Here is an 11,498-nt window from a genome sequence, read left to right on the forward strand (position 1 = left end):
CTTTTTTTAAAGCAAGCAAAGAGGGAAGTAGTCTGATTTCAGCAAACCCCGTGTCCTATCAGTACTCTGTTATCAGAAGCAAGCCAGCGCCAGACTAGTAGGAAGCACTTCTGAGAAACCTGTAGGGAATAACGTAGAGTGAAGTGGCAGATGGCTGTGATAAGGTGGTGGCAGAGAAGCTGGTGATTCCCAGCTAATTCTAGTGGATTTCAGCAATAGGAATCGAGTCCTACACTGGAAAATCCAGCACAAAAAAAGTAAAGGTATTGGAGAGGCAGCTCGCTTTAGTGTGTGTTGTGAAATGAGGTCTGATGGTCAAGGTAAGCTTTTGATTTAAGGGGAGGGCCTGAATCTTGATGGTTGAGAAGCAGGTCTGCCACAACAGCCAGTATAATTTGGAGCTTCTCTATTTGAAGCACAGCTTCCCCCTTTCTATAAATCCAGGATTCACTTTTTTGGCCACCAAAGTTTGTTGCAAGAGAGAAACAAAAGAATAGCACGAATGAAGAAGCAGCATAATGCAGGGCAGAGCAGAAGGGTTGCTTCCTGTCTCTTAACTCTTCCACTATGTGGACAAAGCCTTTTCTTTTTAATTCTTGGGAATCTCTCCTTGTGTTTTCCCTGCAGGTCTGTGAATGGTGTTTACAGGATTGGATTGTACGCACTTAAAGACATGCCTGCTGGTACTGAACTGACTTATGACTACAATTTTCATTCCTTTAATGTTGAAAAACAGGTAAGGCTCCCAGTGGAAAGCCCTGAGAAAACTCAGCCAGGACAAACAGTTGTGTCAAGATGAAGGTCGCTTGACCAAAGCTTTTGTGTTGTATTTGACACAGCAGGTTCTGTAGAATACTGAGAGAGAACCTACATGTTCTGGGGGTTATTTTCAAAGGGTATTTCTATTTTCTTTTTCAAAGCAACTCTGCAAGTGTGGTTTTGACAAATGCAGAGGCATAATCGGGGGTAAAAGTCAGCGAATGAATGGGCTTTCAAGCAAAAGCAATCAGCCTGTGAGCACCCACAGAAGGCCTGGACGGTCAAAAGAGAAAAGGAAGTCAAAGCACAAACTAAAGAAGAGAGTAAGTAGTAAACCCAGCTTTTTTATGTGAATAAAGGATAGGAAGTGGGTTCATGCCGTCAGGGCAAAAAACCCTGTATTTGTGTATTTTAAACTTCAGAGAAATGCTATAGAGAAATAGTGCAGGTCCTGTCTCAGCAGCTGCTTCTAGTGCTTTGCCAAGTTCTTGGCACAGTTTTTCCTGTCTATCAGAATGATGTGTTTTCCAGAGGGGTCACATCCCAGAGGAGCCCAGTGAAAGTGTGAACGCACCAACAAGGCTGACGCCACAGCTGCAGATGAAGCCCATGTCGAACAGGGAAAGGTGAGGAATTCTTTCAGTGGGATTCTCCTCAGAGATGGAGCCTTGTGCAGATGTTGTTTCTGTGAGACAGGGCCTCATGAAATGCCTGAGTAAGCAGTTCTTAGTTCTCCTTTAAGCAGCTGGGGTGGAATTCCTCTCCACTGAGGAGAGAAGGAATGGGTTTTACAGTAGGAAGGTGATTCTTGAATGCTTTCCTAACTCCCATAGGAATTTTGTGCTGAAACACCATGTATTTTTGGTACGAAACTGGGAAAAGATTCGACAGAAGCAAGAGGAAGTGAAGCACGTCAGTGACAATATCCACAGCACATCACTGTACAACCGCTGGAACGGGATCTGTCGGGATGATGGGAACATCAAATCTGGTGAGGCCAGCACAGGTTCCTCAGGTTGCTGCTTTGAGAACCTATGTGAGAAGTTTAAGCTCTGTGTATAAATCAAATGTAGAGTTACTACAAGTTTATAGCACGTACAGAGAATGCTATACAGAGAAAAATACCTACATACATGTTTGTGTATGAATGCCTTTATCTTTACATAGCAGGGTAAGACAGAAGCCCTTTCGCTGTTTCAGTGGGGTTTCTGCATAATGGGATTCTGCAGTTTCCTCTGAAACACTTCATGCTGTTTGCTTAAGGATGAGAATTTTGGACCCTCTGACCCGTAGGTGGGGTTGCTGGATCCGTTTCTGTTCCTCCAGCAGCCCTGTTGTCTCAGTCCTGGTAGAAGTTGTCCTGTCTCGTGTTGCATCAGGAGTGGTTTATCAGAAGAGGAGGATGATATTTAACATCTTCCATGACTGGACCCTCACAGAGAAGGGCTCTTTACTGCATTCTGTGTCCCCAGAAACAGTTGTGCTGACTTTGACAGTTGTCATTTATCCTCATAATTCAGTGGCATTCAGGCCTTTAGAGAACAAAGCTTTTTGGCGTGCAGCTATGGGAGCGGGACAAAACTCCTGCTCCAAAAACAGCACTCTCTCTTTGCAGGACCATAATCTTCACAGCCAGGCAGGACTGGGTCCCTCTGTCAGGTGCAGGCGAAGCTGGGAAGTGTTCTAGGTGGATTCAGTGACATGCTGTATTTGTTCCAGCAACATAAAATGCTTTGCTAACCAGCTTAAGCATTTAGATGAGCTCGAAGCAGTGAGAGTTGACCTGGGGATATGAAACTGAAGCTTTTTACTATTGTAGTAGCTTAGAAAACACATTCATTTTAATAACTGAGGGAGCTGCTGGATGGGAAAGGAGGCTGTGATTGGATCTCTCTTTTCCCTCTCTCAGATGTGTTCATGACCCAGTTCTCAGCCCTTCAGACCGCCCGCTCCGTGCGAACACGCCGCTTGGCTGCAGCTGAGGAGAACATTGAGGTGGCTCGCGCTGCCCGCCTAGCCCAGATCTTTAAGGAAATATGTGATAGCATCATCGCCTATAAAGGTGAAGGTAACAACACTCCTTAAGAAACTTCCCTGAAGACTTTCTCCGCCTCTGAAGCAATGAACTGCATGGCACATCCTAGGAAAAAAATCACTTTTTTCAGGGTGTCAAAGAGCCTTCCTTCCTTTTCCCCCCTTTCTCCTGCTACCAGTAATGACTTTAAATTGCTTTACTTCATCCCCAACCCCTTCCTCTGCCACCAGAATCTGCAGATGTTGCTATCTTTTAAGTTGCTTTTTGAGTGGTTCAGCAAAATGGTACAGCTGACAGAATTACAAGGAAATATCATCCATTTCGATACTTGTAGTCCCATTACAGCAGCCAACTTCTAGAAATGCAAAAGCATTTCAATTCCCTCTGCCTCAGATAGCAGAAGAGCCTTTTTTTAACCTAGGTGGAATGTTGTTAGGTACTTGTCTTTTGAAGTTTCACTCAAGTAAATGTTGAACTCTGTTCCTGTTACAGACTCCTCCAGGCAGGCTCTTGCAGCTCCTCTCCTGAACCTACCCCCAAAGAAAAAGTAAGCACTTGCTTCCCAGAGCAACCCGTAGTTTTCCATAATGGATTTGCACAGCTTCGGCTTGCTAGTGAAAATGACATTGTGCATGCATTCCCATTGTAGAAATGCGGACTATTACGAGAAGATCTCTGATCCCCTGGACCTTGCCACCATCGAGAAGCAGATCTTGACTGGCTATTACAAAACTGTGGAAGCTTTTGATGGGGACATGCTGAAGGTCTTCCGGAATGCAGAGGTGAGGCTCTCTCTGGCCTTAAAGCTATTGCAGAGACAGTGGGCGTGTAGCCTCATTTAATGCTCTTGGTGATTTACAGTAATAGGAGAAGAAAACTGTTTTAGAAGAAGAGACCTTGTGCTGATCTGTTTCTGATGAGCAGACATTGACAGAATGATGGAATCCCAGCCTGGTTTGGGTTGGAAAGGACCTTAATGGTTGCTTTGCTCTGGTTTCACACAGAAATACTATGGGAGGAAGTCCCCGACGGGGCGCGACGTGTGCCGCCTGCGGAAGGCGTATTACAGCGCCCGGCACGAGGCAGCGGCCCAGATCGATGAGATCGTGGGGGAAACAGCAAGTGAGGCTGACAGCAGCGAGACGTCGGTCTGCGAGAAGGAGAGCGGGCACGAGAAGGACGAGGACGTGATCAGATGCATTTGTGGCCTTTACAAAGATGAAGGACTCATGATCCAGTGTGAAAAGTGCATGGTGAGGCAGGGGGAACACAAAACAGAGCCTGGTGCTCTTCTCCGTGCCCAGTGCAACATTTACTAGCGGTTCCCTGTAGCTGGTAGCATGAATTACTTCTGCAGACCTTCACTTCCTCTCCAGAGGAACTGAAAGTCTGCTTTCACAGAAGAAATGCAACTTGCATTTCTCTACAGAGGAGCTAGCACTTCCTGAGACCATCAGCAGCTCCTGTCCTTGGCGAGCAGAATTAACTTCAACAATTCAGGGCCCACGGTTGCATGTGGATCTTGTCTGTCTTCTGAATTCCCTTTGGGAAGCTCGCTTGCTTGCTTTCCTCCATGTTTGCTTGAGAAAATGCCAGTTGTCAATGCAGTCTGTCACAGGAATTTCTAACTGGGGTTTATCTGGTTTTCTAGGTCTGGCAGCACTGCGACTGTATGGGGGTGAATTCGGATGTTGAACACTACTTGTGTGAGCAGTGTGAACCTCGGTCAGTGAACAGGGTAAGAAAAAGTCTCCTCTTCGTTGCTAAACTAAAGCAGCTCTTGCATTTATATTTATTATTGAGACTGGCCAGAACAGCATGGGGTTCTCACTTTATAGAGTAGCTTCCTTGGTTTAGGTTTAACCACCTTAAGTACCAATTCTCTGCCTACTTCTGCAAAAGGATTTCAGCCCCATCTTTGCACTGATTATGGTGAGCATCACAGCATTTCCTTCCTTTTTTCTTTCTTCATCCAGGAGGTGCCCATGATCCCTCGTCCCCACTATGCCCAGCCTGGCTGTGTCTATTACATTTGCTTGTTACGGGATGATCTGCTGCTGCGCCAAGGTACGTGCTAACCCTGGCGGCTGCTGTGCTTTCCATCAGATCAGAGCGTACAGAGATTTCTGGCATCACCCTGTTGAAAATCCTTTTATCTTCTTACAAGTAGAAAGCTGCACTCTTTGCTATTATGGGAGTGACACATAGTAAGAGTTCTCACAGGCTGGTTGATGAAGCAACGTAATTACCTTTAGCACAGATAGGGCTCTCCTCCTGGCCAGAGAAGGAAGATGCTGAGCCAACTTGTGGTAGTTAACATTTAGAAGTAAAGGCAAAGAAGGCTATTAGGTCTTCAGTGTTTTAGTGTAGAATGGTCATTAAAACATCAGCTTATTGCTTGTTCGTTCCCTGAAGTGTACCTTTCTGGACATTGCTTCAAAACCCTGAGTCTGTCGGTGCTGATCTGTGCATCTTCTTGGAGTTCTGCTGGAATGTTAGCTTTAATGACAGCATTTGCTCTATTTTTGGTGCTGGACTGATGACAGGTTCTTTAGAGGTGTGTGTTTTGTGCCCATTGCCAGGTGACTGTGTTTACCTGATGAGGGACAGCCGCAGAACTCCGGATGGCCACCCCGTGCGGCAGTCCTACCGGCTCCTGTCCCACATCAACAGGGAGAAACTCGATATATTCCGCATCGAAAAGCTCTGGAAAAATGAGAAGTATGTTCAAGGCATCTCTTGAAGTGGGGACATTGCAGATGCAGTGATTTTGCAGAAGTCTGATCATAGCTTGAAAACACAGGACTGAACACGGTTCAGTTACAGAGGCTTCATCATGCCTCTGCTTGTGCTTCACGACTGCAAAGTAATAGCATCTAAGTTTGGAGGTTTAAACAAGGAGTAAGAGCTATCAGTTGATGCAGTTTCCTCAGTTAGAACAGGCCGAGACTACACACTGACAGCTCATGATCACTGCCTAAGCCCCTGTAACGGGATTAAATGCCCCAATGATAGCAGCATAGTAAGCCTGCTGTGTTCATAAAACTCACACTAGGAGCATTTCCACTTCGTGAAGGGGCTAAAGTTGAAGTGTAACGTTCTGTGACTTCGCTTTTCATCACAGTCACTGCAGAAATGCAAGACTGTTCCAAGTGAGGTGGAGGGCTTGAAGGGAGGTTGTACCTGGGCTCATAGACGTAATCTCTTGCCTTTTTTCCCTCCTGTGTCTCTCACTTCACCCCTGCAGAGAGGAGCGGTTTGCCTTTGGTCATCACTATTTCCGTCCACATGAAACACATCATTCCCCTTCTCGAAAGTTCTATCACAATGAGCTCTTCCGGGTGCCACTGTATGAAATCATCCCCTTGGAGGCTGTGGTGGGCACGTGCTGTGTTCTTGACCTCTACACCTACTGCAAAGGTAAGGAGAAATGAAATACAATGCACCACTGCTGCTGTGGTTTAACCCCAAGTACCATGAAGCTGCTCACCCACCCCACAGTGGGATGGGGAGAATCAGGAGGTGGTAAAACCCATGGTTTGAGATAAGAACAGCTTCATAATTGAAATAAAAGTAGAAGAGTAAGTCATCAAAATACCTTCTAATTTCCTCTGCATAATCACAGAATCCCAGACTGGTTTGGGTTGGAAGGGGCCCTAGAGCTCATCTACTTCTAACTGCCATCCCACCGAGCAGGTCTGCCAGTCCCTGTGCCTCGTTGACACTGTGGATGGCTTGCTGTGGTTCTGCTGTACCATGAGCGTCCTCTTGAATCTCACTGGCATTTTTTCCTGCTCTGTTTCCAAACGCAGGGAGGCCAAAAGGTGTGAAGGAGCAGGATGTGTATATCTGTGACTACCGCCTGGACAAATCAGCTCATCTCTTCTACAAGATCCACCGGAACCGCTATCCTGTCTGCACCAAGCCCTATGCCTTTGACCACTTTCCCAAGAAACTCACACCCAAGAGAGACTTTTCAGTAAGTATTTCTTCCCTTGGCTTCCTTCCTTTTTGCTACAAGACTGGCCATACTTCTGGAAAGCCCCTAGCTCCCTGTGAGTGAAGCTTGGTAAACCAAAGGAAGCTGCCACATGAGCGTACACAGTGTGGAGAGAAAGTTGTCTAGAAAGCAAGCTTGGAAAGCAAAAGTGATTGGAGATAGAGAATGTGCAGTTCAAAGGCCAACAGATATCGACTGAACGGTGATGTGTAAGTTTGGAGATTGTGGTTTCTGGCTGAAATGTAGGTGCTGATTTCATTTAAGCCACTCCTAGAGTCATAGAATCCCAGACTGGGTTGGGTTGGAAAGGACCTTAATGCTCATCCGATTCCAGACCCCATCCAGCCTGGCCTTGAACTCTGCCAAACTTCGCTTCCTGAGTGAAGGAAATCTTAAAACTCACTTTTTGGTCACAATTCTGGGACTGTACAAGTATTTGATGTGTTTTAGAGCCTCACACAACACCCAGGCCCATGTGAGCTGGTCAGGCTGGCTGTGTCACATTCTTCCACTGTGAATTTTCTTTGGTGTTAACCATACTCTTTACTGTTCTTGCAGCCTCATTATGTACCAGACAACTACAAGAGAAATGGAGGCAGGTGAGTTTTACCTACCAGATTGTTCATTCAGAAGAGGTGAGATCATCCTGTCCACTCTTTTCCATACCCACTTCCTCTGGGTGCTATGGAAATAAGAAGTTTAAATTATTTAAAGCAATCTCTCTAAACGAAGAGCTAAAGAGGGAACAGGTGAGGAAGGACAGAATGTAGAAGCAGTGTTAGTGTTCCTTAATAATGGAGGTAAGGAAGAGTACGGAAGCTGTTTTGAAAGGTAGCAAAAGCAGCTGAATGTGGGAGATGGCAGATCCCAGGACAAGAGCAGCCAGCCTTCCTGCACTAAGGGTTTGAATGTACATAGTAAGTCAAGTGACTGAGATTCCAGAACCCACCCTGGCTGCTGACAGGTCCTTGGCTCACTGGTAACTGACCTTTCCATCTGGAAAACTGCGGTAGTTAAACCCTTCTTTCCCTCTAGATCATCCTGGAAAACAGACCGCTCCAAGCCGCAGATTAAAGACTTAAACCAAGAAGAAGATTCTCTTCCACTGATGGAGGATGTATTGGGAAACCAAGAGCAACCCTCCAGTGAGATGCCTGCCCTAGAGGAGTCAGAAAAAGAGGCAGCCTCTGGTGAGGGCTGTGAAGCTGAGAAGAAGGTAGAAGAAAGCAGCTCGGACACGAGGCAGCTCTGCACTCCAGAGGAAAGGCGGCATATTCAGAGGGAGAGACTGAATCAGATCCTGCTCAACCTCTTAGAGAAAATCCCAGGGAAAAACGGTGAGATTTCCCTCAGAAGCGTTGTGTCTGCAGGCTTGTCTTCCGTTCACTGCAGGCTGTGGAGATGAAATAAACGGGTTTGGCTGAAGTCATTGCTAGTGGACATTACTAGGACTGCGTTTTCTTTGCAGCAATGTTTTCTATTGCAACAGCAGCAATTCCCACTAAATCCCAAAGAAATTTCCTACCACTGTCACTGTGCTCACACCAAAACTCTCTGAAGACAAATTCCCCCCATCATTCAGCTCAGAAACTGAACAGAGACACACAGTGAAACTGAAGAGAGTCTGGAAAGTCTCTTTTGACCTTCCCTGAGCTTTCCATTGGGTTTTAGGTAACTTCTGTAGGCATTGTCTAAGCTGCAGGACTGGGGTGCAGTGGTTGCACTGGTTAAATGTGTCTGGTTTTGATTCAAAGCTTGGGATGAGCTCTGTCCAGCCTCCTTTGTATTCTGGGTGTTAATGCAAAGTACTCACGGAATCATCAGTTAGATTGGAAGGGTCTTTGGAGATGGTCTGGTGCAAACGTGACTCGGGGCAGGCTAACTCCAAACTTCAGCCAGGTTGCTCAGCACCTTGTCCGGTAGAGTTTTGGATGTTGCTATGGATGGAAACGTCCTTGGAAGAACCATGAGTAGGGAAGTGGGAAAACTGTTGTTGCTGTCACCTTCCTTTACCAAAAGCCTGTGCTCTGTTGCAGCTATTGATGTCACTTACTTGCTGGAGGAAGGATCAGGAAGAAAACTGCGGCGGCGAACTCTGACCATCCCCGAGAGCAGCTTCAGGAAGTGATGCCACCAGAAGAGGCTGTGGTCTGGAGTCTGCTACAAGGTCTGCTGAGGACTGAGGGCAGGAGCCCAACTTCCTCTGCACCAGCCAAGGAAAAGAGGGCAGCAGCAAACTGACAAATATACAAACAGTTAGCACTTAGATGTCTGGGTTGGCAGGTTGCCCTGCCCTGCTCTGCAGTGCTCTTATGGTGTGTGTGTTGTTGGGCGTGCCTTGTATTGATGTTAGGTACTGAGAAAAACCTCGTGGTTATTGTCCAGGATGGTCAAATTTAATTTATTTTTGCTTGAGATTCCCACTCAGAGGAAAAAAAAAGAAAAAAAAAAGAAAAAAAAAGAGGTAAGAAAGGACAGGAATGGGGGAGGTGAGAAGGAAAAGGACTGAGCTACTCTGAGAATATTCCCCACGTTCACCACTTAACCTGTGATTGTACAAGATCCTGCTGGCACCACCGTGGCCCGTGACGGTGAACGCAGTCAGATGGGAGGGTGAAGGCCCCGTGGCTTCCAGCGTAGGGCGGCCCTGGAGCCGTGGCCTCTGATTTGCACAAGTTCCAAGCAGAGAGCAGCGTCCGTGGCGACGCGACAGGGTCAGCGCGGAGCGGCCGGTGCGCCCGTGGGGTGGGTGACAAGGAGCAGCCTCCCGAGCGCCCTGGGAGCCAGGCAGGAGTTGCCTGCTCGAGGCCCTTGTTGTGCGGCGTGGAACGGGGAGGGGGGGGATTCTCTTTCTCGCATGCTTCCTGCAGAGGTTTTCTAACGCAGGTCAGGCCCCGCCGTCGCTGCTGCTGGGCTGGAGAAGCTGTGGTTCTCGTGTGTCTCGTGTGTTGTGCAAATGGAAACCTGTTCAAAAGAAGCAGCCCCCCCCCCTAAAACCAGAGGAACCCTTCACTACATGAACCATCGAGCAGTATTCCCAGCGAGTGTTTGTTGTGCCCTGTAGGATATAGCAACTGCTAACACTACCCTCGTGTTCTGCTTGTACAGCTTAACCTGTCCGTCTCCGAGCTGAAGAGCCAGCGTTCCCCGCGCCGCCCTCCCTCTGCCCTGGCGGGTGTCAGCCCCACGAGCGGCCCCCAGGCCCCCGCTGCTCCCTGCATGAAGCCACAGCGTGCCCGAGAGTGGGGCTGCCCCGGGACACGGAGCAAAGGGAGGGGGGGGTCGGCGATGCTGCCCCTTGGAAATGGCTTTGCTTTTTTGTCCTTCCGACGTACATATGCAGATACAGTCCTGTTTTAGATGTTCTTCGAAGAAAACCGGTTTTTAATGTGCCAAGTTGTATATATCTGCTGCGTGGATGTAAAGCAATACCGTAGTTACATGTTCCTTTTTAATGGACCAAGCTCGTCCTAATGTACATTCTTGTTACTATGATTATTTTACTCTTAGTGGAACATGGCTCATTCCATTCAACTTTTCCGTGTTGATTTCAAAAGGACAAAAAGAGATTAAAAAAGAAAAACCACGAAAAAAAAGGCAAAAAAAAAAACCCTTTGAGAAAAAAAAAAAGTAATAAAAACCACAAATATTTTATTAAAAAAAAAAAAGAGAAAAAAAAAAGACAAAACCTAAGGAAATAGTTTGGAATATTTTCTTACTGTAGAGAAGCACTGTACAGAACCAGGAGCCCTGAGTATAAAATACTCGTGCGTGTAGTAGGAATATCGCATGTCCCCCCCCTTGAGTTGTCTCCTTTAGTTCCAGCCCCGAAATCATCGTCTCCAATGGTGTTAAACACTAAAAGAAAGAAGTTTTTAAGAAGCCGAGTGCGTTCGGAAGCGCCACCCTGAGCTCTCTCATTTTATCTTTCTTTTGTTGAAAGACTAAACCGAGATGTTTTTTAGACAATCAAACCTTAGGTAAGTGCAAAGACTTCGTTTTTTCTTACTGGTGTAGAAATTAAGGACTTTTTTTATTTTGGGGTTATTTTATAATAATGAGAAGACCGGAGGGTCGCCAGGATCGCTGTTTTCAGACCAGGAAGCACTACATTACTGCAAATAGATATGAACTCTTAGTCTGCATGGGTGTAGGCTGTGTGATTGCTGAAAATAAATGCTGCTAATATATTTCCTTTTTACAAAGCATATCTAAATAGATCATTGTTTTGATGTTAATCTTTGTAAATTATGTATTACCAATTTTAACATTGGATGTAATTGCATAAAAAGCCTGCATCTCAATCCTGAGAGAGTCTAGTATTAAATGGAAAATCTTTTCCTATCGGTGCCTTCGTGGGCTTTTCTTGCTCTTGGTCCCACTCTTCCCATTGCTTTGCCAGGGGTCCTTGTCCCGGCTCTCCAATGGGTGATGGAGCTTGCGAGGGTTTGGGTTGATGCTGATGCTCTGGTGGCAGCGTGGATACAGGAGCAGCAGCCTCCACGGGTACCTGGACCCTTAAACCTGCAGCTTCAGTGCCTGTTCCGAGGGGGCAGCCCCGGGCACCCAGAGCCATCCCCTCCGGGCCTGCAGAGGCCGCAGCCCTCAGAGGTGGGTGCCGGGGGTGTTTGTGACTCTTCACGTTCTGGATGCAGCCGCTGCTCGATGCCTCCCCTTTCCTGTGACCTGGTTTTCCTCCATCCC

At 46.9% G+C, this 11,498-nt stretch overlaps 1 protein-coding gene across 6 annotated transcripts in view; it reads left to right on the forward strand.

Moving 5' to 3' along the window:
- Positions 1–11,138, forward strand: part of ASH1L (ASH1 like histone lysine methyltransferase) — a 38,708-nt gene extending 27,570 nt beyond the window's left edge. For 5 of the 6 annotated variants that reach the window (XM_062630876.1, XM_062630878.1, XM_062630879.1 and 2 more), the window contains 16 exons: positions 628–736; positions 921–1,082; positions 1,291–1,385; positions 1,593–1,750; positions 2,669–2,827; positions 3,287–3,341; positions 3,444–3,576; positions 3,799–4,047; positions 4,446–4,532; positions 4,771–4,861; positions 5,377–5,515; positions 6,042–6,214; positions 6,607–6,773; positions 7,353–7,393; positions 7,830–8,131; positions 8,831–11,138. In XM_062630876.1, coding sequence (XP_062486860.1) covers positions 628–736; positions 921–1,082; positions 1,291–1,385; positions 1,593–1,750; positions 2,669–2,827; positions 3,287–3,341; positions 3,444–3,576; positions 3,799–4,047; positions 4,446–4,532; positions 4,771–4,861; positions 5,377–5,515; positions 6,042–6,214; positions 6,607–6,773; positions 7,353–7,393; positions 7,830–8,131; positions 8,831–8,922 — 2,212 coding nt within the window. In that variant the 3' untranslated portion in view covers positions 8,923–11,138. The remainder of the gene's footprint in view (positions 1–627; positions 737–920; positions 1,083–1,290; positions 1,386–1,592; positions 1,751–2,668; positions 2,828–3,286; positions 3,342–3,443; positions 3,577–3,798; positions 4,048–4,445; positions 4,533–4,770; positions 4,862–5,376; positions 5,516–6,041; positions 6,215–6,606; positions 6,774–7,352; positions 7,394–7,829; positions 8,132–8,830) is intronic. The other variant, XM_062630877.1, reaches the window with a different exon arrangement.
- Positions 11,139–11,498: the final 360 nt, after the last annotated feature.

This window comes from Pezoporus occidentalis, unplaced genomic scaffold (genome assembly GCF_034315485.1).
Source record: "Pezoporus occidentalis ecotype Australia unplaced genomic scaffold, CSIRO_AGI_Poc_V1 ctg360, whole genome shotgun sequence".
NCBI lineage: Eukaryota > Metazoa > Chordata > Aves > Psittaciformes > Psittacidae > Pezoporus > Pezoporus occidentalis.